The sequence below is a fragment of the Salvelinus namaycush genome, chromosome 11 (genome assembly GCF_016432855.1).
Source record: "Salvelinus namaycush isolate Seneca chromosome 11, SaNama_1.0, whole genome shotgun sequence".
In the NCBI taxonomy this organism is placed as follows: Eukaryota; Metazoa; Chordata; class Actinopteri; order Salmoniformes; family Salmonidae; genus Salvelinus; species Salvelinus namaycush.
This window is the reverse complement of record NC_052317.1, coordinates 16055227-16081100: the sequence shown is the minus strand read 5'-3', so window position 1 is coordinate 16081100 and position 25874 is coordinate 16055227. Positions and strand designations below refer to the sequence as shown.

Here is a 25874-nt window from a genome sequence, read left to right as displayed (position 1 = left end):
ATCAGAAATTTGATTTGAACAATACTGTGGTATAATCCCTATTATAAACTGGGTGGTTCGAGCTCTGAATGCTGATTGGCTGAATGCTGATCTCAGACCGTATACCCCGGATTGACAAAACGTTTATTTTTGCTGCTGTAATTACGTTGGTTAACAGTTTCTAATAGCAATAAGGCACCTCAGGGGTTCGAGATATATGGCCAATATACCACAGCTAAGGTCTGTGTCCAGGCTCTCCTCGTCGTGTCGTGCTTAAGAACAGCCCTTAGCCATGGTATATTGGCCATATACCCCACCCCCTCGGGCCTTATTGCTTAAATAAAAGAGAAGCTTATGCCTTTTATAATGTATTTTAGGACTTTAATACCGTATGTATTTGGTGACTACTTTTCTGTTTAATCCTTCCAAAAAGGAGTGGATTTGGGTGTGAACATCCATCAGCTTTACTAATCCTTATTAAAACATTTATCATGTCCCCCCTGGTTCCTTTCTTAGTGGTATTTGTGTCAATGTTGCCCTAAAGCTTAATGTCAATTAAAATAATAATACTTGTGTTGGTTTCCACCCATTGCCCTTGTGGCTTTGCATGCTGCTTGGATGTGACAACTCAGTGACACAAAGAAGGTATTGTATGAGTACTGTAGTAGTATTGTATTAGTACTGTAGTGGTATTGTATTAGTACTATAGTGGTATTGTATGATTATTGTAGTAGTGTTGTATTAGTACTGTGGTGGTATTGTGTTAGTACTGTAGTAGTACTGTAGTGGGTATTGTATTAGTACTGTAGTAGTATATGACGAGCACATGTAGTTTCTTAGAATGACTATACCATCCACTTCATGGAAGTAGCAATACTGCACTTGACAGTATTTGACTATTTGCTTATGTAAGTGTTCCCCTTTCCTCCATACCCTAAAGGCAAGTCAATAGTAAATGAATAAAAAGCCATTTGTGCATGCATCACCGATTTTAATAAATAAAATAAAAAATTTAATACAAAATAATAATGTTTATGTATTTAGAGATGGATACAAGTGCATTATTGTGAATAGAAACAAAATATCCAGGTATTCCTCAGATCAGGGGCCATATGTATCAAGCATCTCCTCCCTGTCCATATCATTGTGTTCATTATGATTTAAAAGGCAAAACTGATCCTAGATCAGCACCCCTGCTCAGAGAAACACTTATGAATACGGACTCTGAGAAATATACAACTCAGCAGTCTCCTAGGCTGCTTGAATCAGCAGCAACATAAACCAACTCAGCTTCTGTAATATTAGCTGTGTTGTTTTGCTGCTGTCTGGTTGTGGTCCAGTGTGGCTGGTAGGTGGTCCCATAGGTGCTGGAAGCTGGCAGCTCAAAAAGGTGGAGTGATGGGGGTAATCATGACAGAGAGGGCAGGGAGAAAGAGGGGATGGGGTTGTAGGTTCAAGGGTTGTGTCCCAAATGGCACCCGATTCCCTATATACTGCTCTACTTTTGACCTGAGCCCTATGGGCTACACAGGGAATAGGGTGCCATTTGGGACAGACTCTGTGGCTATGGTCCTGGGCCAGGGGGCCGGGTCGGCCCCCAAGGGCCTGTGACTTATGCCTGGCCCAGTGTCAGTGTTACAGGCATACTATAGTGAGGTCACCACCTCTAGTTCCACACCAGGCCGGGCCTTCTGTCACTTCAAACGCCCTGGACTTAGGTTTCTGGGAGGATCCCAAATGGAACACTATTCCTTATATAGTCGACTACTTTTAACCAGATCAAAAGTAGTGCACTATAAAGGGAATATGGTGCCATTGTGGACGCTGACAGATGTAATGACAGTGGGTCCTTTTAAAGTGGCACACTTAAGAGCACCATGGCGGCCCCTCCTAGTAGGGGTGTTATTTATGGGACCCTGTAAGCGGTGTATGAAACAGGCCTGTGTCAGCAGCTGCCCTGAACAGCCTGCATGGATCAGTCTTACTGTTCCCCAGGCCTCCTCTCCCTCCTCCCTTTACTGACCTTTCCCCCCCTCTCCACCCCAGTCCTACCTCCACCGAACCCTCTCTCTCCTCTACCCTTGGTCTCTCCTCCCGCTCCCTCACCATTACTCTCTCCCTTTACTAACTCTCTTTCCCTCCACTGACCATCCCCACCCACCCCAGCCCTACCTTCACTGACTCCCTTTCTACCTTCCTTCCTCTACCCCCCCCCCCCCCCACCCCCCCACTAAGCCCCAGCCCTACTAAGGGAGTCCTGTCAGGGACTTCACATGCTGATTCTCTGTCTGGTTGTCTGCAGGGATTTGAACCGTGGAGACGGTGCGACGTGTGTCTGCCAAAAAAATAAAAAACCCGACATGATTTCTAGTCGTGCTCTTTGATGCGCTGCACTTGTCTCATCTCGTGTCTGTCTGGTGGGCTTTGAGTCCACACACACACCAGGTAGCCCTCTGAACTTTCAGACTCAAGACAGCTGTGCTAAGGCCTAGATTCAAAATGTTTTGAAGTGAGGTCAGAGAGGTGAGTGTGTGAAAAGACGAGGCTAGGGGAAGTGTTTGGTTGGCTATGGTATGAATTTATCACCTACCCTTTCAAGGCTGTTGTGTGATATCTATGGGCTATTCCACGGTAACGGAATTACGCTTTGACTCAGTGTTTCCACTTTAAAATGTATGCCAAACAAAAACCATTGATTTTAACGTTTAACAAACCATATTCACAAGGACTACTTTTAACCATTTCCACGGAACATTTTTCAAAAACTAATTTAGTGGGAAAAATGTGGAGATGCAAACTTTGGTTACAGAATTACGGTAAAATCTCCTTCTGGTTTTTATGCGACCACATTTTCCAGAAAGTTTGTTACATATCTGCTCCGAATTAAGATTCAAACATGTCTGCAGAAAGAATGGTGTCAGCTATGACATGGTTATTGAACTATAGTAAGTGAAGTGGATTTACACCAGGTAACGGAATTACATCATGGGTCCCTGATCTGTACTATACAGAAATGCATAATTATGGATATGAATGTAATTCTCCTCATGTTTCACGTTTGGACAGCGCAGTACAGTAGAGTACAGTACAATATACTGTGCTCTATTCTAATTTATTATACTTTTCTTTACTGTATTGCACTATACTATACTCACTGTACTATCCAAACTTGTGAAACATACATCTATGGTAGGTACAGATTTGGTCCAGTCCTGTCCATCTGTGGACATTAACATCAAGGCCAGGGTTGAATGACAGTGTAGGTCCGTGTTCAGTGGGTGAGGATGCTCATTACAGTAAATGGAAAGAGAGCGGGCTCATGGGCAGGTGTCAGTAAGAGCCGGGAGAGGTGACATTAACTGGACCGAAAGGCAGAGAGAGAGAGGTTGTCCAGACTCAGACTTTTTTAATATTCATGGTTTGACCACTAGACAACAAAGACAACCCACTTATCTAAGATATTTTCTCATTTCTCTCCTTCATGAGGTAGGATAAGGAAAGTTCACAGATATAACAAGTAGTGGTAGACCTAACAATTAGTTATAGTGATTTTACTGATATCAATTTTGTTTATGAATTATTAAGTGATTAAAACTCAAATCTGTTACCAAATTGGCAACGGATATACCTAAAAATAAAGAAAAAATCGGTAACAGAATTACTGCAACTGAATTTGGCTACAATGGGAAATCATAAGTCACAAACCACATTTGGGTCACTTGCTACTGTCCTCCCTTCCATTGGCATACCGTTATGTTCAGCTCATAACTGTTTTTGATAATGGAATTACAAGGCAATATTTAAGACCCATTTTCCATCTGTTTATCCAGAAATCAAAGCCTTTACTTATGCCTAATTTTTAAGATGGAAAATGTTTTTTTTTTAAATGTATCTACGCCTTCATTTCCCAAAAATATAGACTCTTAGCTTTCCTTTCACAACCAATTTGATATGCTTCTTTGAACCTCACATGTTGGTGCTCATGGGACCTTTTTGATGGAAATGCCCCTATACCCCATAGGTTTACTGGTCAGGTTCACCTTTTCACCTACGTTTAGAGACATGTTCAAATAAGATGGTACCTCGTGTTGTATTTCTGATTATTACTATGTTAAAACCTAATGCTAATTCAAGATACATGATGTAACTTTTTGGGCAACCTGAACAAATTCCCTTAGAAATGTGAGTTGTCATTCTCATTGAAAAGAAGTATAAGAAGCGGTAGATCTGCTCTATGTGTGCAATTTCTGTGCTTCCTGTTCTTAAGTAAAACATTTGTGTCTCTTACGTTGTGTTTTGTACACCAGCTTCAAACAACTGAAAATACAATATTTTTGGTTATGGAAAATATATTTCAAAGCGGTTTAGATGGTGCAAGGATTCTCTTGTTTTACTTGTTTTGTCACATAAACTGAAATTAGGCAAACTATTTTAATTTTAGCAAGCAGGAAATTGCGGTGCGATTTTCTGCATATAGCACTTTTAAATACATTTCTAGAAATACTATATACTGCTCTTATAGTAGGACAGCCATGTCTGCTGGACAAGTATAGAATACTGTAGTATACATGGTGAGCTTACTCTATCTTTCTGCAGCACACCTACACAGGTGAAAAGGCAGTCAACCCCAGAATGAACAGCATTACAAACTACATGTAAGAACAGCATTGGGTTGGAAGAACCAAGGCCCATCTCTCAACACACATGGCAGCACAGAGAGTAGAGCATTCTATCTGAGGGCAGTCCTTGCAGGTCAGTACAATGAAAGAATTAGAATGGCAGCATTGACTTTAAAGACAGGAAGGAGTTTAGTGGGGAGGCAGAGGAGAGGAAACTGCTCTGCCCCACAGATGGGGTGGATATTTTGATGGCCTCCTTTGAAATATTTGTCTTGAGAAACTAAGGCAGGAAAGTGTTTGCGCTGCATCCTGGGAAAACGGATTAAGCCTGGTTCACTCCTCAGCACATGGTCTGGTTCCCATGGTGCTCCTGGATTGAAGCTCTCTGCTCTGGTGGGAGATACAGGGACTACGTCCCAAATGGCACCCTATTCCCGATATAGTGCACTTCTTTGGGCCCTGGTCAAAAGTAGTGCACTATATAGGGAAGAGAGCACCATCTGGGACTGATCCTGGGTTTAGCTACAACATCTGCTCTCCTGTTTGCTGTCTGTTTAAATATGAGTAGATGAGTGTGGTCCATATGCGTTGTGTTTTATCCAATACAAACAGTCCCTCAGTGATCTCTAAGCTTCAGAAATAATTATATCAAAGTCACCCGTAGTCCCTGGACCTTAAATGAATATAAGATTAGTTCACTTAATTGATTTACTACATGTGTTTTGGTGCCTTCATGTGAACATTTTCTTGGATGCGTCCCAAATGGCACCCTATTTATTTTATAGTGCACTACTATTGACCAGAGCCCTATGGGGCCTTGTCAAAAGTAGTGGACTATAAAAGAAATAGGGTGCCATTTGGGATGCAGACCTTCAGAGAGAGCCAGTTGCCTCATTTCCCCTTGGAGTTCCCTAAACAGGATGTTTCATTGAAGATTGTCCCCTTTCTGCTTGTTTCCTCTCACAAATCCATTTAATTAATTTCTGTTTTTGTTTAATTTTTTGTTCATAAATGTGCGTTGGATTTTGTGTGAACGGGCGGTATTAGGCCTACCCTGAACGCTCTCATGGTTTGCGTTTTCAAATAGCACCCTCTTCCCTATATAGTGCTCATAGGGCTCTGGTAAAAAGCAGTGCACTATATAGGGAATTGGGTGCCTTTTGGGTCAAAATCATGGTGTGTTCCAGTGCAATGCCCTCATAAAACGGTGACACCCCAGTCAGAATGTGTATCTTCTAAGTGTTAGGAGAGTGAGTCAATGTTTCTAAACTACACATGGGAACCTACACCAGGGTGAATTGAATACAGACGTTGTTTTTGTTCTTGCGTGTAGCTATAGATAAGCCATCTAAAACAGCAGGCACAGCTTGGCTTTACTCAACTGTGGCTGCGTCTCAAATGGCTCTTTATTACCTATATAGTGCACTACTTTTGACCAGAGCCCAATAGGCCCTGGTCAAAATTAGTGCACTATGTAGGGAATAGGGTGCTGTTTGGGATGCAATCGGACACTGAACTGTTTCTGTGGCATATTGGACACACGTTAACATAGTTATCATACAGCATCAAAAGGTGTTACTTTTCCAAAACATTACTGCAGTCCCAAGAACAAAGACTTGTCTACTTTTCTTCCTCCATTTTCACCCCAGTGAGAAGTCCTAGGGCATTCCATACGTAGTGCACTACTTTTGACCAATGCCCTATCTTTTGACGTGACCATATAGTTTCGGACGCAGTCCTGAACTGAGAGAAACGGCCCTGCCTGCCTCGGGATCGTAATGGACAAATGATGAAACATTTCTTTGCAATATATTTGTCATTTTTTACTAAAGTTGAAGTCGGAAGTTTACATACACTTAGGTTAGAGTCATTAAAACTAATTTTTCAACAACACAAATTTGTTAACAAACTATAGTTTTGGCAATTCGGTTAGGACATCTACTTCGTGCATAACACAAGTCATTTTTCCACCAATTGTTTACAGACAGATTATTTCACTTATAATTCACTGTATCACAATTCCAGTGGGTCAGAAGTTTACATACACTAAGTTGACTGTGCCTTTAAACAGCTTGGAAAATTCCAGAAAATTATGTCATGGCTTTAGAAGCTTCTGATAGGCTAATTGACATCATTTGAGTCAATTGGAGGTGTACCTGTAGATGTATTTCAAGGCCTACCTTCAAACTCAGTGCTTCTTTGCTTGACATCATGGGAAAATCAAAAGAAATCAGCCAAGACCTCAGAAAAAAAATGTAGACCTCCACAAGTCTGGTTCTTCCTTGGGAGCAATTTCCAAACGCCTGAAGGTACCACGTTCATCTGTACAGACAATAGTACGCAAGTATAAACACCATGGGACCACGCAGCCATCATACCGCTCAGGAAGGAGACGCGTTCTGTCTCCTAGAGATTAACATACGCGGTGCGAAAAGTGCATATCAATCCCAGAACAACAGCAAAGGACCTTGTGAAGATGCTGGAGGAAACGGGTACAAAAGTATCTATATCCACAGTAAAACGAGTCCAATATCAACATAACCTGAAAGGCCGCACAGCAAGGAAGAAGCCACTGCTCCAAAACCGCCATAAAAAAGCCAGACTACGGTTTGCAACTGCACATGGGGAAAAATATCATACTTTTTGGAGAAATGTCCTCTGGTCTGATGAAACAAAAATAGAACTGTTTGGCCATAATGACCATTGTTATGTTTGGAGCAAAAAGGGGGAGGCTTGCAAGCCGAAGAACACCATCCCAACCGCGAAGCAAGGGGGTGGCAGCATCATGTTGTGGGGGTGCTTTGCTGCAGGAGGGACTGGTGCACTTCACAAAATAGATGGCATCATGAGGCAAGAAAATGATGTGAATATATTGAAGCAACATCTCAAGACATCAGTCAGGAAGTTAAAGCATGGTCGCAAATGGTCTTCCAATTGGATAATGACCCCAAGCATACATCCAAAGTTGTGGCAAAATGGCTTAAGGACAAGAAAGTCAAGGTGTTGGAGTGGCCATCACAAAGCCCTGACCTCAATCCCATTGAAAATGTGTGGGCAGAACTGAAAAAGCGTGTGCGAGCAAGGAGGCCTACAAACCTGACTCAGTTACACCAGCTCTGTCAGGAGGAATGGGCCAAAATTCACCCAACTTATTGTGGGAAGCTTGTGGAAGGCTTCCCGAAACATTTGACCCAAGTTAAACAATTGAAAGGCAATGCTACCAAATACTAATTTGGTGCATGTAAGAAATGAAAGCTGAAATAAATCTTTCTCTCTGCTATTATTCTGACATTTCACATTCTTAAAATAAAGTGGTGATCCTAACTGACCTAAGGTAGGGAATTATTACTAGGATAAAATGTCAGGAATTGTGAAAAACTGAGTTTAAATGTATTTGGCTAAGGTGTATGTAAACTTCCGACTTCAACTGTATTTAACAATCATCAGCAAAATATGACAATCAGATAATGCCCCGTAATGTCCTATAATTTGACTAAATCATTATATATCAGATGCTAGCTAGGCTTTCTCGGACTCTGCTGACATTAAAGAGATACTTCAGAATTTTGCCAATGAAGCCCGTTGTCTACTTCCCCAGAGTCAGATTAACTCTTGGGATACGTTTTTTATGTCTGCGTGCAGAGACATGCTAAAGTCCTGAAGTATTCCTTTAACGTCTCTGAAATGGGGAACTATTACCCTGAAAGTGCCATCAGTCACTCCCTATTTTTTGGGGGGACTGAGAAACGGAAAAGCCATAGTGTTCAGAGCGCTGATGATCCAGCCTGGAAATTGGACAGCTTCAATTTGATTTCCTCCCTCTGCCACCATCGCCCGCCGCGTGCTGAAGTTATCAGTGTGCATTAGAATTACACTATCAGTCAGGCCTTCCCCCATTCCATTCCAGAATTCACATTAGAGTTCTATTTATCCTTTATCCTCGCTCTTGATATTTCCTTTGGCTTCGGTCGCCTTATAGCCCAGACATATGGGCCTCTCATCTGTTGCTGCTTTGGAAAGGATCATCTCTTTCATTGCATAGTATTGATGACTGGAATCCGCTTTTCATTTATGTTAATAATGTCGCCCTTCTTCAGAGTATATCCAGATAAGCTTCAGCTAAAAGCCCAGATCATGATATGTGAAATGGCTAACGTAGGCTTCATACTGTGGCCCCCTTTCCCTTTCACTGTCAGACTGTGCTGCTTGGAGTGTCCACGGGGGAGTGTCCACGGGGGAGTGTCCACTTAGGTTGTCCACAGAATGTCCATCTGAACATCTCTCTAGATTGACTTCCCCATTGAGTCATATATGCATTCCATGATCCAGTAGAAGAAACATACGTACATGCCCCTCCACCCATAGTCATACTCATTGTCTTTGTAAACAGCCCTCCAAACAGACCAGCCACCTTTGTGCTCCCGTCTGTCTCTCAATCAGCACTAGAATGGTCACCATTACATTATGCATGGAGAGGGCTCGTGAAAGTGTCCCAAATGGCACCCTGTTCCCTATATAGTGCACTACTCTAGACCAGGGCCCTATAGAGTGGCGTACCCTTTCTCACAACCCTTCTTATTCTCTTGACATTCTCCACAGCAGTATCGGTTTAAGACAGCACGTCCTTAAGGAAACATATCATCCCTAAGCCTTGCAGGCGAGGTAGGGTCACTATGGACTTACTAACGCAAGGCAATTCAACAATGCTATGAACATTTAAATCTTAATTCATCAGTATTTTGTCCTGAAAGCAAAAAAGTATCTAAATGGATTTGCAGTATCTGATTTACTGAAAACAGACCTCTGTTTGCATGGAAATGAAGGAAGGTGTACAGTCGGTAGAACAGGGGAATGTTCTGTTAGAACAGGGGAATATTCCATTGGGACTCAATGTGTGGTTTGATGGCTATTTTACCGCATCAGAGAATAATCCTTAAATGTGAATTTCTAATAAAATCATCGACTTGATTCTTAATTAAAATTCAACCATTTTAATTAAACATTTAATTAAACAGATTAATTCTCTGGGATTTATCCCCGGAGATGTGACTGTTTTGCTAACTACAATATGACTATAGAACAAACATTTGCTGATGTACTGTACTTCCTGATGTACGCAGCTGATGAGGAAACCAGTATAGGTCCAAAGCCAGCGGCAGCTGTAGCAGTTGGTTGAGTCATGTTATCAGATGGAGGGAAGCGGGCCTTACATCCTCTCACAAAGGAAAATTAGGCGAGATGCAAAATCTGATAATCTAGTTGTATTGATCGAGCGCTCCTCAAAACATCCACTGAGAGACTCACTGACTGATGGCCTTAGTAGGGAGCGTGACTAACATACTGACTATCTGCTACTGGGACCCAGCTGAGAGTAGTTTAAATCCTTTGAGTCCTCACGAAGACTGCTGTTTAGACCTGTCGATACTCTATGTAGATTAGATACTCCGTACGCCTCTGTCTATATTCTGCACGATGTCGCTAAAAAGTAAGGATTTTTTTTACTCGTTATGTCAGTTTACTTCCTGGTATAAAAGATCATCTCGGGATTATCTGGGATAATTACGGTGATGAAGTTGCATTGAGTCTTCATTTGCAGTAGAGACTGATCAATACCAAAGTCATCACACACAGGCCTAGACTAGTTATTCAATCAAATGCAGTACATTTGAGGTAGAAACCCAGGTCATAATGTGTTTGGTCTAGTTTGTTCTCCACTGAGAGGAAGATAGACAGCTAAACCGAGTATTTTGAAATATCTACTTGCTCAGTGGGCCAGAGGACCCAAGGCTAATGGATTCAGCTAGTGTCCATGACCCAGGCCAAATTAGACTCTGTATGCACGTTCCAAAGGTTCTCAGACGCGGCTCAAAACATACCCTCTCCTCAAAGGGCAGTGCCTCTGGCCCAGAGTCAACACACACTGCCACCTGTCTTTATCTGTGTACATCAGAATAAAATACGGAGAGAGCATACTCATACTGATAAAATACCCTGTGCGTTCCAAATGGCACCCTATTCCTTTTATAGGGTCCATAGGGCTGTGGTAATAAGTATTACTCTATGTAGGGTGCCATTTTGGACACTGGCTCTGCCTCTCCTGGCCAAACACTGGCACAGCTACCATCCAGCTCCACGGGAGCTCCTTGAAAGATTCAAGGCAGGACACATTTCAGCCCAACATAAATCAAGAAGTCATAATTTGAATGTGATTAATTATTTACTACTTTTAGAATGCTATGTTTATATTCAACTATATTCAATTAGGATGACAAAATGTCACCTTTTTGTGTTTTATCATCACGGCCATTAAGTGCAAAGGACCCGTTTCATTTAGTTATGAAATGGCAAAACAAAGCCATGGCTATACAACCCAACAATTAACCAAAACACATGTACATTTCCAACAGTCGCCATCCGCAGCCAAGCTTCCATTGCTCCAATAGCACTAGGTTACAGTAATAGCCATCCCATTGGCTGCAACCACGTGTAACCTCCTCGACTGTAAACATTGGAATCCACAGAAATAATGGGATAGATTTAAGTGGCATTTCACTTTTACAACGTATCAATATATTTCCAGAGCAACTGCTGTCTGAATGTCTGAGACTGAATTACAATATGTGCCTGATATTTACTCGCACTAAATTGTACTGCCATGGAGAGAGATGGTGAAGTGGGTTTTCCATTTCAGGCTTATGGCGCCGCCAGGAGCAATAATGTGTGTAACATGGTACAGGTCGCTTTTAATTTCTGGCCAATGTCATGCTTTACAAACCAACCTATCAATGGTGTGCTAGGTTACAACAAGCAAATACATGGAACTGCTTGTCCTCCATTGGTAACATTGTCTCTCCTTTTACCAGGAAGGGAGCGTTCTAAGCATGCCTTGCTATCTATGTCTCATCAGTGCCGTATCTCAGATCCCTGCTGTACCATACAGACAGTGCATCTCATGCATGTTTCATTGTACTATATAACGTCTACTGTTTCACCAAGCAGACAATAGTGTAATATCTAGGCCTCCAAAATTGTTCATAGAACAGTAGCCTTCAGGCCCTAGGAATCTGTTACACATCACTAGATAAATACACTGGAAAGCACAGGCAACAATAGAGGTGCAAAATGAGCATGTGAATACAGTATTAACACTGCTCAACCCCTACTGTGCACCATCACAGTCATAGAGCTCTGCCATAATGGCCTGCTGTCAAGGCCATGATCGACTGGTGAGATGTCGTGTGTGATGGATGGTGGTGGTGGTGGTGGTGGTGGTGGTGGTGGGGGGTTGTAACAGAGAGATAAAGCCTGCGTCCCAACTGGCACCCAATTCTCTTCATAGTTCACTACTTTCGTCCAGGGCCCAAAGTAGTGTAGGATATAGGGAAGCGGGTGACATTTGTGACGCTGCCAAAAGTAAGGGCCTGGGTGGAACATGGCTGAATGCACCGCCCACACTCCACTGTCTCTCTAGGCCTAGGGTTCATGGGAGCCCCCATCCATCACCTCAAATCAGTCAACCAGTTAATGGACCAATCACGCCTGTCAGAAAGGCACTTACTGTAATATATATATACCGCCCCCTAATATGATTATGATCCCACCAATCATAACTAATAATAAACTAGTCCTTAATCTCTCTAAAAAAATAAGAGCATTGTATTTGGTACAAATCATTCCGTAAATTCTAGACCTCTGCTGAGTCTGGTAATGAATGGTGCGGTTGTTGTACAAGTTGAGGAGACTAAATGACTTGGTGTTACCTTGGATTGTAAACAGTCATGGTCAAAACATTTTGATTTAGTGGTTGCGAAGTTGGGAAGAGGTCTGTCCTTGATAAAGAAATACTCATCTTTTTTGACACCACACTCAACAAAGCAAGTCCTGCAGGCTCTAGTTCTGTCTTATCTTGATTATTGCCCAGTCACGTGGTCAGGTGCTGCAAAGAAGGACCAATAAAAACTGCAGCTGGCCCAGAACAGAGCAGCATCTTGCTCTTCAATGTAATCAGAGGGCTTATATCAATACTATACATGCCAGTCTCTCTTGGCTAAAAGTAGAGAGACTGACTGCATCACTTCTTGTTTTTGTAAGAAACATTCATATGTTGAAAATTCCAAATTATTTTCATTGTTACGCAGCACTGATACACACACTTACCCTACCAGACATGCCATCAGGGGTCTTTTCACAGTCCCCAAATCCAGAACAAATTCAAGAAAACTTCACTATTATGGAACTTCCTTGCATCAAAGATTGCTAAAATGAACAGCAAACCTGCTTTCAAAAAACAGATAAAGCAGCACCTCACGGCACAATACCTCTCCCCTATTTGACCTAGATATTGTTTGTATGTACTGATATATAGGCTATATGTGAAATTTAAAATGTATGTTAAAATGTATGTAGTTCTGTATTATTTCATGTTTTGTGTGGACACCAGTAAGAGTAGCTACTGCTATTGCAACAGCTAATGGGGATCTGAATAAAATACCAAAATGCAGCAATGGATGCTTGATAAGGATTTTAGTTCACCATGTTTTTCCCCTTCTTGTGGTGGTGCTCTAACATGTCATAGAGGGCCAAAATGCACACACGGGTTCTATCGAGCTAGTCTGTCAAAGGCTGTGTTTTACACAGGTACCCCAAATCTGATCTTTTGCCACTAATTGGTGTTTTGACCAATCAGATCAGATTTGTTGCCAATAATTGGGGAAAGTATCAGAATTGGGCTGCCTGTGTGAACGCAGCAAAAGAGATGTGTTCTCTTCCTCTCAGTTTAAGAAGGAAGGTCCCTATTGCGTTCCCCCTAAACCAAGGGCACACCACTCGCCACAAGGGTCTTCATCATAACAATGTCTGTCTCCATCCTAAGGATCCCATAATCATATGTGACTTCTGTTGTCTGCTTTTATTTGTATTTCTATTTTATTTAACCAGGGAAGCTACATTTAGTTTGAAGATTTATTTCAAGTGAGCCTTGGCCAAGAAAATAGCATACATTAATTTACACGCACAACACAGACAAAAATGTGAGTTCATTTGTCAAGTAAGAACAGTGCATAGAGGTCTCCCGGTTGGCGCAGTGGTCGGGTTAGTGACCGGGAGGTCCGTGGGGCGACGCACAATTGGCCTAGCGTCGTCCGGGTTAGGGAGGGTTTGGCCGGTAGGGATATCCTTGTCTCATCGCTCACCAGCGACTCCTGTGGCGGGCCGGGCGCAGTGCGCGCTAACCAAGGTAGCCAGGTGCACGGTGTTTCCTCCGACACATTGGTGCGGCTGGCTTCCGGGTTGGAGGCGCGCTGTATTAAGAAGCAGTGCGGCTTGGTTGGGTTGTGTTTCGGAGGACGCATGGCTTTCGACCTTCGTCTCTCCCGAGCCCGTACGGGAGTTGTAGTGATGAGACAAGATAGTAATTACTAACAATTGGATACCATGAATTTGGGGAGAAAAGGAGGTAAAAAAAAATTTAAAAAAGAGAAAAAAAAAAGAACGGTGCATAGAAATAGCTGACGGCTGGTGGTGAGATTGACAGAACAGCAGCTGGCTTTTACAGCCTGGGATTGAACAGGGATGATCTGCTCATCCAGAGTTGGATTCGTAAAGCCTCAGTCGCTCCCAGTGGTACTCTTTCCGTCCCTCTGGAGTCCAGTAAGAACCATGGTCTCCAACTCACCCCATATTAATATGATCAGGATGGGTGTTTTCCATTGCTGCCGTGTACCATTTCTATCTGTGAGATGCTCCCGTTGTGTCCTGAGGCTGGGAAGGAAGAGGAGCTCTGAAAGAGGCCATTCAGATTTAATCCAGGGGATTAGGAGCCTTTGGATCAGCTGCTACTGTCATTTACTGTACTTTACATTCTACTGTAGGGGCTCCCCTATAGACAGCCTTTGATTTTGACCTCCTTGGGGAGGGATGCGATGTGACAGTAGCCTGGTTTCATGATCTGTTTGTACTGTCTAGCCAACTTCCTATGGTCATTATCTGTTTGTGTTGCATAGCCACCCAAGACAACACCAACAAATCTGCGACCAGGCTAATGTGACGGCTCCTTTTGACCAAAACTCAAGGAGTTGAGTTTTGGTCAATGGCTCAAAGTTTGACCCGTCACTTTTCTCTGTACCTCCCAAACCAGAGTTTCAGGTTTTAGATTTATGGCTGCGAACATCTGCTGTCCATTTTGAGTGGAAATAATGAGAGTCCTGTACGTCTTTACGTTCACCCAGAGCCACACAGACGTGAGTCAGCACCTGGGGGACAGCTCCACCGACTCCTCCCGGTCAAGGCCGGACTGGTGTGACTCTCTGGGCCGCCAATCATGTTTTTGAAGTTGTTTTGTTTGGCTGTAGGCATTATTTTGTTCTGCTGAAGTCGTAGCCTCTTACTGTCCTAGTCCTGACCAAGCTTAAAGCCACAGACAAAACTTAAAGGGCACATCCTATCATAACATGAAATAAATAGCTTACCAGTCACCTGCCAGGCCAAGGCTGAGTCCCAAATGGCTCGCTATGTAGTGCACTACTTTTGACCAGGGCCCATGGCTTTTACAGCCAGGGATTAAACGCAAAGAATAGGGTGCCGTTTGGGATGCGGCCCAAGTCTGTTGTTATTGAGCCCCAGAGGCCAAAGTCTGTAAACGCTGACCTTTCAGGCCAGACACAGCAGCAGATATTGAGTGAGCTTGTCCATAGGATGAAACTCTAATGTTAAATCTCCCTCACCTCACTGCAGGATATTTCCTTAACTCTCTTTTGTTACTTTCTATGGTTGATTTAGTTTTCTGTCAGTGAAGGAAAGCCTTTTAAAAATCCTGTGTTGCTTAATAATTTAAATCCCTTTTTAAAGGCTTATTGGGTGATACCGAGGGGTACATTGAAACATCCAAACATTTCTGTTCCATTTCATAGTGTTATGATGTAGAGTAGTGTACACACACACTGACAGACACACACACACACACACACACACACACACACACACACTGAGACACACACACTTTTTCCAATTCAATATTAGCCAGCCCCAGTATTGTGAAAAACGACAGTGCTTCAAAACTATCATTCTAAGCAATAACTGTTTAAAAATATATATATATCCTATGGTGCTCCCAAATTGCACCCTATTCCCTACTTAGTGTACTATGTTTGACCAGAGACTAATGGGCCCTGGTCATAGGTAGTGCACTACATAGGGAATAGCCCAGTGCTCTGAGTCATCTGTTCACAGGTTGCATGGCAGGCTAATATCTAATAAAGGCATTCTGTTGTCCTGAACGCTGATGGTGCTGTGACCTATAGGCAGGGTCACACATGGTGCCCCGGGGTCATATGTGTTCAAAGGGGATATGGCTGAGTTAAATATCACAGTGATTTGACAGATCACACATGGGAGTTTCCTACCCTAAACAGGCTTAATGGATATGTTCTATGGTTATGGAACCAATGTTTGTCAGTAATGATTTAGGTATTGATCCAATGCTTTTTTTGGTAATGATTGAGATAACGTATGAGGTTATTTCATAGATCCCCAAACAGCCTTCAATGTGTCTGTCTGTTTCAGTTGTCTGGTTTTTGGAAGCAATGCTTTGTTGTTAATGATTGGGATGTTGTAAGGTTATTTTATAGGACCTCCTGAGACAGGAGAGTTTTAAGAGCTGGCCTTTTTGGGGGCTTTTAAAGAGATCATAAAAGGATGTCCAGGAAAGTTACTGGCTGTGTTTGAAAGTTGAAAAGTCAACTTCTGATCTCTCTCCTGCTGATGCTCTCTAGTCACCTGACAGGGCTGTTCAGAGTGGTAGTCTAACAGAGATGATGTCAGGTTTGAATTAGCTTCACTCCAGGGGACCACAGATGACCTCCATGTATATAGCTGGGCGTCCTATCTCTCTCCCCTCTGTCTCTCTCTCTGGCTCTCTTATTGTCATGCTAAAGACCGCCGGTCTCACGGTAATTGACCCTAATTAACATAAACACATTTAGCATCTCCAGGCCTCCGCTCATACAAGCCGCTGATGTGCCTTTGGAACATCTACATTTAAAAACATTAAAGTCTAATAAATCAATTTAATATTCACCATCACAATATATCCAGTATTTATTTTAGGTAAGTCTAAAGAAACCTAATGAAGAAAATGTATATCAGAAGGACAGAATATGAGTTTGCCTACTGGATGTTATCAAGGCTATGCTGCATGCTGTAGTCTTGTTCATTTAGTAGACACGTTATGCTTATAAGTCCTATGCCGTTATTTTATATTATATGATTTTATAGTTAGAGGAATATAATTGAACTTAGCTGAATAAAATAGATAGGATATTTTTCCCATTCCGGAGCGAGTGCGCAGATGAAGGCTATGTAGAGTGTAAAAGTGATCATTTGAAACAGGTCCTATACGCTAGATTGAGTTATTTGGCAACTGTACTTGTGAGAGATACAAACCTTAGAATGTCTTATAAATCAAAACATGTAATGGGCCTCATGGTACGAATAAAGGCTATTGATGATTTAAGAACGTCGCAAAAAAATCTTGCGCTCTGTTCCTTGCCTCAGGCTGCACAAACTGTTCTCTCATCAAGTGATCATATTATCACCCATCAGACTATTCTCAATGTAATATTGTCTTTACTAATATGTACAATTATCATTATCAAATGGGTACGAACAGGGGCAAGGGAAAAAGTCATCCGTATGCACTCCAATAGCAAATGGAGGTCACTGTCCCACAGGTTTGTTTCCATTCATGCTGGATAGACCACTCCGGTTATTGGAGAATAGCATAAGGTAACCAGTCCATCCAGAATACAGAATAATACAGGCCACACTCAAAGGCGATTACTAGAATTTGTTTAAATTTGGAGTATAGGCTTGACCTATTATGAATCAAAGACATCTTAAATAACTTTTTTTATAATGTTATTCTGCCATGTGTAATATGTATTGTATAACGGCACAATCTCAATTTTAAATCAGTTTTCTTTTTCACGCTTGGGCATATATAGGTATATGTGTATGCATAAGCTCTAATATGCGTCTGGGTGTTTAATTAATATGCGTATGGATGTTTAATTAATATGCGTCTGGGTGTTTAATTAATATGCGTATGGGTGTTTAATTAATATGCGTCTGGGTGTTTAATTAATATGTGTATGGGTGTTTAATATGCGTCTGGGTGTTTAATTAATATGCGTATGGGTGTTTAATTAATATGCGTCTGGGTGTTTAATATGCGTATGGGTGTTTAATTAATACACTGCCCCAAAAAATAATGGGAACACTTAAACAAGACAATGTAACTCCAAGTCAATCACACTTCTGTGAAATCAAACTGTCCACTTAGGAAGCAACACTGATTGACAATAAATTTCACATGCTGTTGTGCAAATGGAATAGACAAAAGGTGGAAATTATAGGCAATTAGCAAGACACCCCCAATAAAGGAATGGTTCTGCAGGTAGTGACCACAGACCACTTCTCAGATCCTATGCTTCCTGGCTGATGTTTTGGTCACTTTTGAATGCTGGCGGTGCTTTCACTCTAGTGGTAGCATGAGACGGAGTCTACAACCCACACAAGTGGCTCAGGTAGTGCAGTTCATCCAGGATGGCACATCAATGCGAGCTGTGGCAAAAAGGTTTGCTGTGTCTGTCAGCGTAGTGTCCAGAGCATGGAGGCGCTACCAGGAGACAGGCCAGTACATCAGGACACGTGGAGGAGGCCGTAGGAGGGCAACAACCCAGCAGCAGGACCGCTACCTCCGCCTTTGTGCAAGGAGGTGCACTGCCAGAGCCCTGCAAAATGACCTCCAGCAGGCCACAAATGTGCATGTGTCAGCATATGGTCTCACAAGGGGTCTGAGGATCTCATCTCGGTACCTAATGGCAGTCAGGCTACCTCTGGCGAGCACATGGAGGCCTGTGCGGCCCCACAAAGAAATGCCACCCCACACCATGACTGACCCACCGCCAACCCGGTCATGCTGGAGGATGTTGCAGGCAGCAGAACGTTCTCCACGGCGTCTCCAGACTCTGTCACGTCTGTCACATGTGCTCAGTGTGAACCTGCTTTCATCTGTGAAGAGCACAGGGCGCCAGTGGCGAATTTGCCAATCTTGGTGTTCTCTGGCAAATGCCAAACGTCCTGCACGGTGTTGGGCTGTAAGCACAACCCCCACCTGTGGACGTCGGGCCCTCATACCACCCTCATGGAGTCTGTTTCTGACCGTTTGAGCAGACACATGCACATTTGTGGCCTGCTGGAGGTCATTTTGCAGCTCTGGCAGTGCACCTCCTTGCACAAAGGCGGAAGTAGCGGTCCTGCTGCTGGGTTGTTGCCCTCCTACGGCCTCCTCCACGTCTCCTGATGTACTGGCCTGTCTCCTGGTAGCGCCTCCATGCTCTGGACACTACGCTGACAGACACAGCAAACCTTTTTGCCACAGCTCGCATTGATGTGCCATCCTGGATGAACTGCACTACCTGAGCCACTTGTGTGGGTTGTAGACTCCGTCTCATGCTACCACTAGAGTGAAAGCACCGCCAGCATTCAAAAGTGACCAAAACATCAGCCAGGAAGCATAGGAACTGAGAGGTGGTCTGTGGTCACCACCTGCAGAACCATTCCTTTATTGGGGGTGTCTTGCTAATTGCCTATAATTTCCACCTTTTGTCTATTCCATTTGCACAACAGCATGTGAAATTTATTGTCAATCAGTGTTGCTTCCTAAGTGGACAGTTTGATTTCACAGAAGTGTGATTGACTTGGAGTTACATTATGTTGTTTAAGTGTTCCCTTTATTTTTTTGAGCAGTGTATATACGTATGGGTGTTAGAGCCCTGACTACCAGGCCATTAGGACCTGATGGAGGAACAATAGAGCCCTGACTACCAAGCCATTAGGACCTGATGGAGGGACAATAGAGCCCTGACTACCAGGCCATTAGGACCTGATGGAGGGACAATAGCGCCCTGACTACCAAGCCATTAGGACCTGATGGAGGGACAATAGAGCCCTGAGTACCAGGCCATTAGGACCTGATGGAGGGACAATAGCATCCTGAGTACCAGGTCATTAGGACCTGATGGAGGGACAATAGAGCCCAGAGTACCAGGTCATTAGGACCTGATGGAGGGACAATAGAGCCCAGAGTACCAGGTCATGAGGACATGATGGTAGTTAGCAAGTTGGGTACTACCAAAGCATGTCCAGAGTGCATAAGAGGAGATTACCGTGACTCAACGACTCACATGGAATTTTATTGTCATCCTGACTGCCGGTGTGTCACCGCAACAGCCCTAATCTTCATCACTGCTTCTGGGACAAGGGCTGCTCTACTGTATAATGCAGAGACTTAATATATGCCATTTAGCAGACACTTTTATCCAAATCGACTTAATCATGCATGCATACATTTTACGTATGGGTGGTCCCAGGAATCGAACCCACTATCCTGGCATGGCAAGTGCCATGCTCTACCAACTGAGCTACAGAGGACCTCTTTCTCTCTGGCCAAGGTCAGTTTAATAAGTAAGCAGACAAGCCAGGTGATGTGTTTTAATGGGCCGTGGTTGTTTATGAGTGTGCTTAGAGACAATGGACGGAAGTTGGTGAGTGATGTGTGGCCTGAGGATGTAGCTTGACTATCGACTGTTCACACTACTTTGCTTTGTTCTTGGTTGTGTCCCAAATTCTCCCTATTCTCTTGACAGTTCATAGGGCTCTGGTCAAAAGTAGTGCTCTATATAAGGGATATGGTGCCATTAGGGACACCATACTCCATGGTTATGAATAATACATTAGTATACATTAGTTTGATTCATGTTTGAGGCTTTACTGCTGGGTTTACCAAACTCTGTCCTTGGGACCCTAAGGGGTGAACATTTTGGTTTTTGGCCCTAGCAATACACTGCTGATTCAAATAATCAACTAATCATCAAGCTTTGATTTGAATCAGCTGTGTAGTGTTAGCGCACAAGCCTAAACGTGCACCACTTTGGGGTCCTGTGGACCGAGTTTGGGAAACGCCGCTCTACTGTGTTTTACAGTCCAGTTTCAGTCCAGTCCAGTCCAGTCCAGTTTCTGGACCATTGGACCATATGCTGATAGAAACAGTCCCAAATGGTACACTGTTCCCTAATGTAATGCACTGTAGGCTCTGCTCAAAAGTAGTGTACCATATAGGAAATGTTGTGCCATTTTGAGACACAGACTTGTTCCAAATGGGTCACCACCATGCTCATGTAGTATTTCCTCTCTCACTCTCAACCCCTTGCAGCAACAGACTAGCGCCTAGCAACCACGACCGGATACAGCGGCTGAGGCACGAGTTCCAGCAGGCCAGGGGGGACGACGACCCTGAAGACCGGAGACGCACCTACAGCTTCGAGCAGCCCTGGGTGAGTGTCTGAGACCGGGCTGAGAACCAGGTCGGTCCTGCCTGGCTCTCCATGGACCTCCTCCATGGACCCCCTCACTAACCACCACCAACCTCCACCACTGCCAGCCTAGGAGGGCTGCTAATACCCTGGCTGGCTGGCTGGCTGGCTACATCATGGAGCCTCCTACTACCACTAACCTCACAACCACCGGGCCAGCCCTGAGTATGGACTGTCCAGTATGACACTGACTGAACAACCTCAGCCTGTGGAGCTTCTTCTCATTAACTCCTCTGAGTCTCCCACCTAACCCAGGCTCTTCTCTAATAGGGTTGTTCCATATGATTTCAACGACCGTAACAGGTTTGGCGACTTCATCTTAAATCAGCCATAAATACACTTGTGACAGGGGGAATGGAAGCTTGTTGTGTCCAACAGGGAGGGAAAATGTAATTCTAGCTTCACAATTTTTGTATTTTTAAAACATTTCTAGCCTGTATTTATCTATTGGTTAAAGGGTGTTGTGCTCAATCCGCTCAGTTTTCTACCACAATACACCAGGAAAGGAGTAGGACCGGCTCACCTGCTTTTACACTATGATTTGGCTATTAGTTCAAAGTATTTTTTTCTTTTCTTTACCATATTAAAACGAGAGTTCAGTTCATGTAACAGGGTTGACCTTAAAAGAATCACTAATAACATAAAATAAATAATCATATTCAGAAATGACTTTGTCACAGCAACTAAATAACTAGGGCTTTAGAATAATGGTGAAAACGTGTAGAAATGTTGGGGTAAAATGGGTAAAAATATTCTTAGAAGTGAGAGGGTGTATGGAGGGACGTGTCAAAATGCTGAATTTTGGCCCTTTAGTGTTTATTAATATTAAAATTCGTATGTATTTAATTATCTATGTGGTATATATTAAAGAGCACTTCATTTAATATAACAGGCTTTTAAAATACAATATTGGCGCACAAATTCTACATAAAATATCAAAGGGATGCACGCGAAAGGCACTCTTTGTGGAGTGACCCAGAAGTGCTCAAAGTTCAAATTATAAAATACTTTGACAATCCTGTTTGTAAGCTTTTAAATAATATCAAACTCAACCTTTTATCCTTTTCAGTGATGAAAACATGGATTTCTCATGGTATGGTGGGGTATGCAAAATGGTCTCCTGAATGTTTTGGCATTCAGGTCAGAAAAGTCTACCACAGGCAAACATGTATGGAAGGTTCCGCTCAAATCAAAAGGGATGCAGTCAGAAAGGCATTCAAATCATATGGAACGACCCAATAACTCTTACAACACCGGCTGAGTCCCAAATGGCCCCCTATTCCATATTTAGTGCACTACTTTTGGCTAGAGGCCTATGGGACCTGGTTAAAAGTAGTGCACTACATGGAAAATAGGGTGCCTTTTTGGATGCACCCAACATCTCCACCTGCATGCGTCTAGGAGCATGTGACCCTCTGGCACGCTCACCTGACCTCTAACCCCACCCGTCACGACCACCACCCCCGTCGTACCACCCTTCTCATCCCATCTGCCATCAATGCCATCTGTTGGTCTGTCTGTCTGTCTGTCTCTCACAAAACAAGGACCCGCCCACCTTCTCATGGACCAATGGACTCCTGTCTGTGTGTCTGATTGCGGGGGTGCTTTCTGTGTGATAAGAAAGCACCCCCGCAATTGTCGGTTTTTAACTGTGCCTTTTTAGAGAAGAGGTTCAGGCATTGTGGATTTTTTTGAATTTGTACTCTTTTGATGGCATGGCCACCACAATAGGATGAGTGATAATTCAAACAATTACAATTGGAAAACATTGGAAATGCCTTGATAATTCTTAAAGAATACCTTTCTATGATGTAATTGAAGGTATATGGTTCCTAGATAAAGACTGCACTATGTCCTATTCTTCCATCCATTACACCAGCAGTATGCCTTAAGTATACATTTTACATTCTGTCTGTTACAACGTAAAATTATGAATTATCAGCAAAATAATTTGCCTAATGTTTGAAAGTCACTACTTTATGTATATATATATGTCTTTGTCCTATAACCACTGCTGTATATATTTAAATATTTCGTTGTATTAATCCTATACATTGTTATGAAGTACATTTGTACTAATTCAACTTTCGTCACTTACGCCTATATATGTGTGATGTTGTTTTTAGTGCTGGTTTAGACACTGTCAACCTGTACCGTTTTTATAATCTTTATATGGCGTTTATATTACGTTGTCTAAGGATTGATTTGAATGAGTTTTCTAACAGTTGTAAGTGGAGAGCTCATGAACAGACTCCATTGACCTCTGGGGCTGTATGAATTAGGTGTATCAGAGTAGGAGTACTGAGCTAGGATCATTCATTGTGATCTAAAATGCAGAACTGATCCTAGATCAGCACTCCTACTCTGAGACGATTCGTACATACGAGCCCCGGGCTTCATTTAGAGGTGATGATGATAAATCGAATAAAAAGCTTGGTCTTGTTTTGAGACACTGAGTGTGCAATGTGTGTGGGAAAGGGCTTTCAAGCTGCGCTTTGTTGCTCTACACAGTCAAGCATGTACATATTGTGTGTCCCAAATGGCACCCTATTCCCTGTATAGTGCACTACTTCTGACCAGAGCCTTAGGGGAATAGGGTGCTATTTTGGACTCAGGCATGGTCATTAAAGGGGCAATCTGCAGTTGCTTCATCCATTTTTTGACTTATAAATGAATGATATGTAGTCATTGATTGCTGAGGGATATAACTTATAAATGCCTCATGAGCTTAGTTCAACTGTTGTACCCAATCAGAACACGAAATATAAGCTTGTTTTACTCCAATGTTTGTAAACAATGTAAATGTAACAAACACTACATGTTTAAACTGGACATTTGATATCATGGATGGTCAGTCCTTGCATCCATAGCTCTGTCTGTGAATTTGAGAGTGGTCACATTTCTCCAGCCCCTACACTCAGTTTTTTACCAAATCACTTTGTTTCAACTGCTGATTGCCGATTTAAAGTCCTTGATAATACCATCACATTGTTTATTTACATTACTGATAGAAAGCAAAGTTACCCTGTTCCCATGACTGCACCGTTGAAGGGAGTCAGACATGATTGCCATCACAATTTATTTCAAAATAACAGAATAACCAACGTCTTACAGAACCGCACAGTAATCAACAGTAATTTTGTGTTCTTAGATTTTTTTTTCCTGCCATACTGATTGCCAAAGTATGGAAAATGGTAACATATGTCGCTGAAAACTCAATTATGCTCCCTGTGCATATAGAGTGCCTTCAGAAAGTATACAGACCCCTTGACTTTTTCCACATTTTGTTACATTACAGCCTTATTCTGAAATTGATTAAATCATTTTCCCCCCTCATCCATCTACACACAATACCCCATAATGACAAAACAAAAACAGGTTTTTAGACTTTTTTACTCAATCATTTGTTGAAGCACCTTTGGCAGGAATTACAGTCTTGGGTCTTCTTGGGTATGACACTATAGGTTTGGCACATCTGTATTTGGGGAGTTTCTCCCATTCTTCTCTGCAGATCCTCAAGCTCTGTCAGGTTGGATCTATTTTCAGGTCTCTCCAGAGATGTTAGATCGGGTTTAAGTCTAGGCTCTGACTGGGCCACTCAAGGACATTCAGAGACTTGTCCCAAAGCCACTCCTGCGTTGTCTTGGCTGTGTGCTTAGGGTCATTGTCCTGTTGGAAGGTGAACCTTAACCCCCAGTCTGTGTTCCTGAGTGCTCTGGAGCAGATTTTCATCAAGAATCTCTCCGTACTTTGTTCCATTCTTCTTTTCCTCGATCCTGACTAGTCTTCAAGTTCCTCCCGCTGAAAAACATCCTCACAGCATGATGCTGCCACTACCATGCTTCACCGTAGGGATGGTGCCAGGATTCCACCAAACGTGACGCTTGGCATTCAGGCCAAAGAGTCCAATCTTGGTTTTATCAGACCAGAGAATCTTGTTTCTCATCGTCTGAGGGTTGCCTTTTGGGAAACTCCAAGCAGCTGTCATGTGCCTTTTACTGAGTGGCTTCCGTCTGGCCCCCCTACCATAAAGGCCTGATTGGTAGAGTGCTGCAGAGATGGTTGTCCTTCTGGAAGGTTCTCCCATCTCCACAGAGGAACTCTAGTGCTCTGTCAGAGTGACAATCAGGTTCTTGGTCACCTCCCTGACCAAGGCCCTTCTCCCCCGATTGCTCAGTTTGGCCGGGCAGCCAGCTCTAGGAAGAGTCTTGGTGGTTCCAAACTTCTTCTATTTAAGAATGATGGAGACCACTGTATTCTTGGGGACCTTCAATTCTGCAGAAATGTTTTAGAACCCTTCCCAGATCTGTGCCTCGACACAATCCTGTCTCCGAGCTCTACAGACAATTCTTTCAACCTCATGGCTTGGTTTTCCCTCTTACATGTGCTGCCAACTGTGGGACCTTGTATAGACAGGTGATTTGATTTGATTTGTATGCCTTTCCAAATCATGTCCAATCAATTGAATTTACCACAGGTGCACTCCAATCAAATTGTAGGAACATGTCAAGGATGATCAATGGAAACAGGATGAACCTGAGCTCAATTTCGAGTCTCTTAGCAAAGGGTCTGAATACCCAAGTAAATCATGTATTTCAGTTTTTTTTGCTGAGGATTTTTTATTTATTCAATCAATTTTAGAATAAGGCTGTAACATAACAAAATGTGGAAAAAGTCATGCACTTGTACATACATTGTATGTGTGTCCCAAATGGCACCCTTTGCCCTATATTGTGCAATGCTTTGTTCACTATATAGGGGATAGGGTGCTATTTGGGATGTAGACTGCATTTGTAGCTGTGTCATTATTAGAGTGAATTGATCAGACTAAGAGGCCCTATACATC

At 42.8% G+C, this 25874-nt stretch overlaps 1 protein-coding gene across 1 annotated transcript in view; it reads left to right on the top strand.

Annotated features, from left to right (window-relative positions):
• Window positions 1–25874, top strand: part of LOC120055864 (partitioning defective 3 homolog) — a 248842-nt gene that overhangs the window by 209079 nt on the left and 13889 nt on the right. The window contains exon 24 of the mRNA XM_039003891.1: window positions 20869–20989. Within this exon, the coding sequence (XP_038859819.1) occupies window positions 20869–20989 (121 nt within the window). The remainder of the gene's footprint in view (window positions 1–20868; window positions 20990–25874) is intronic.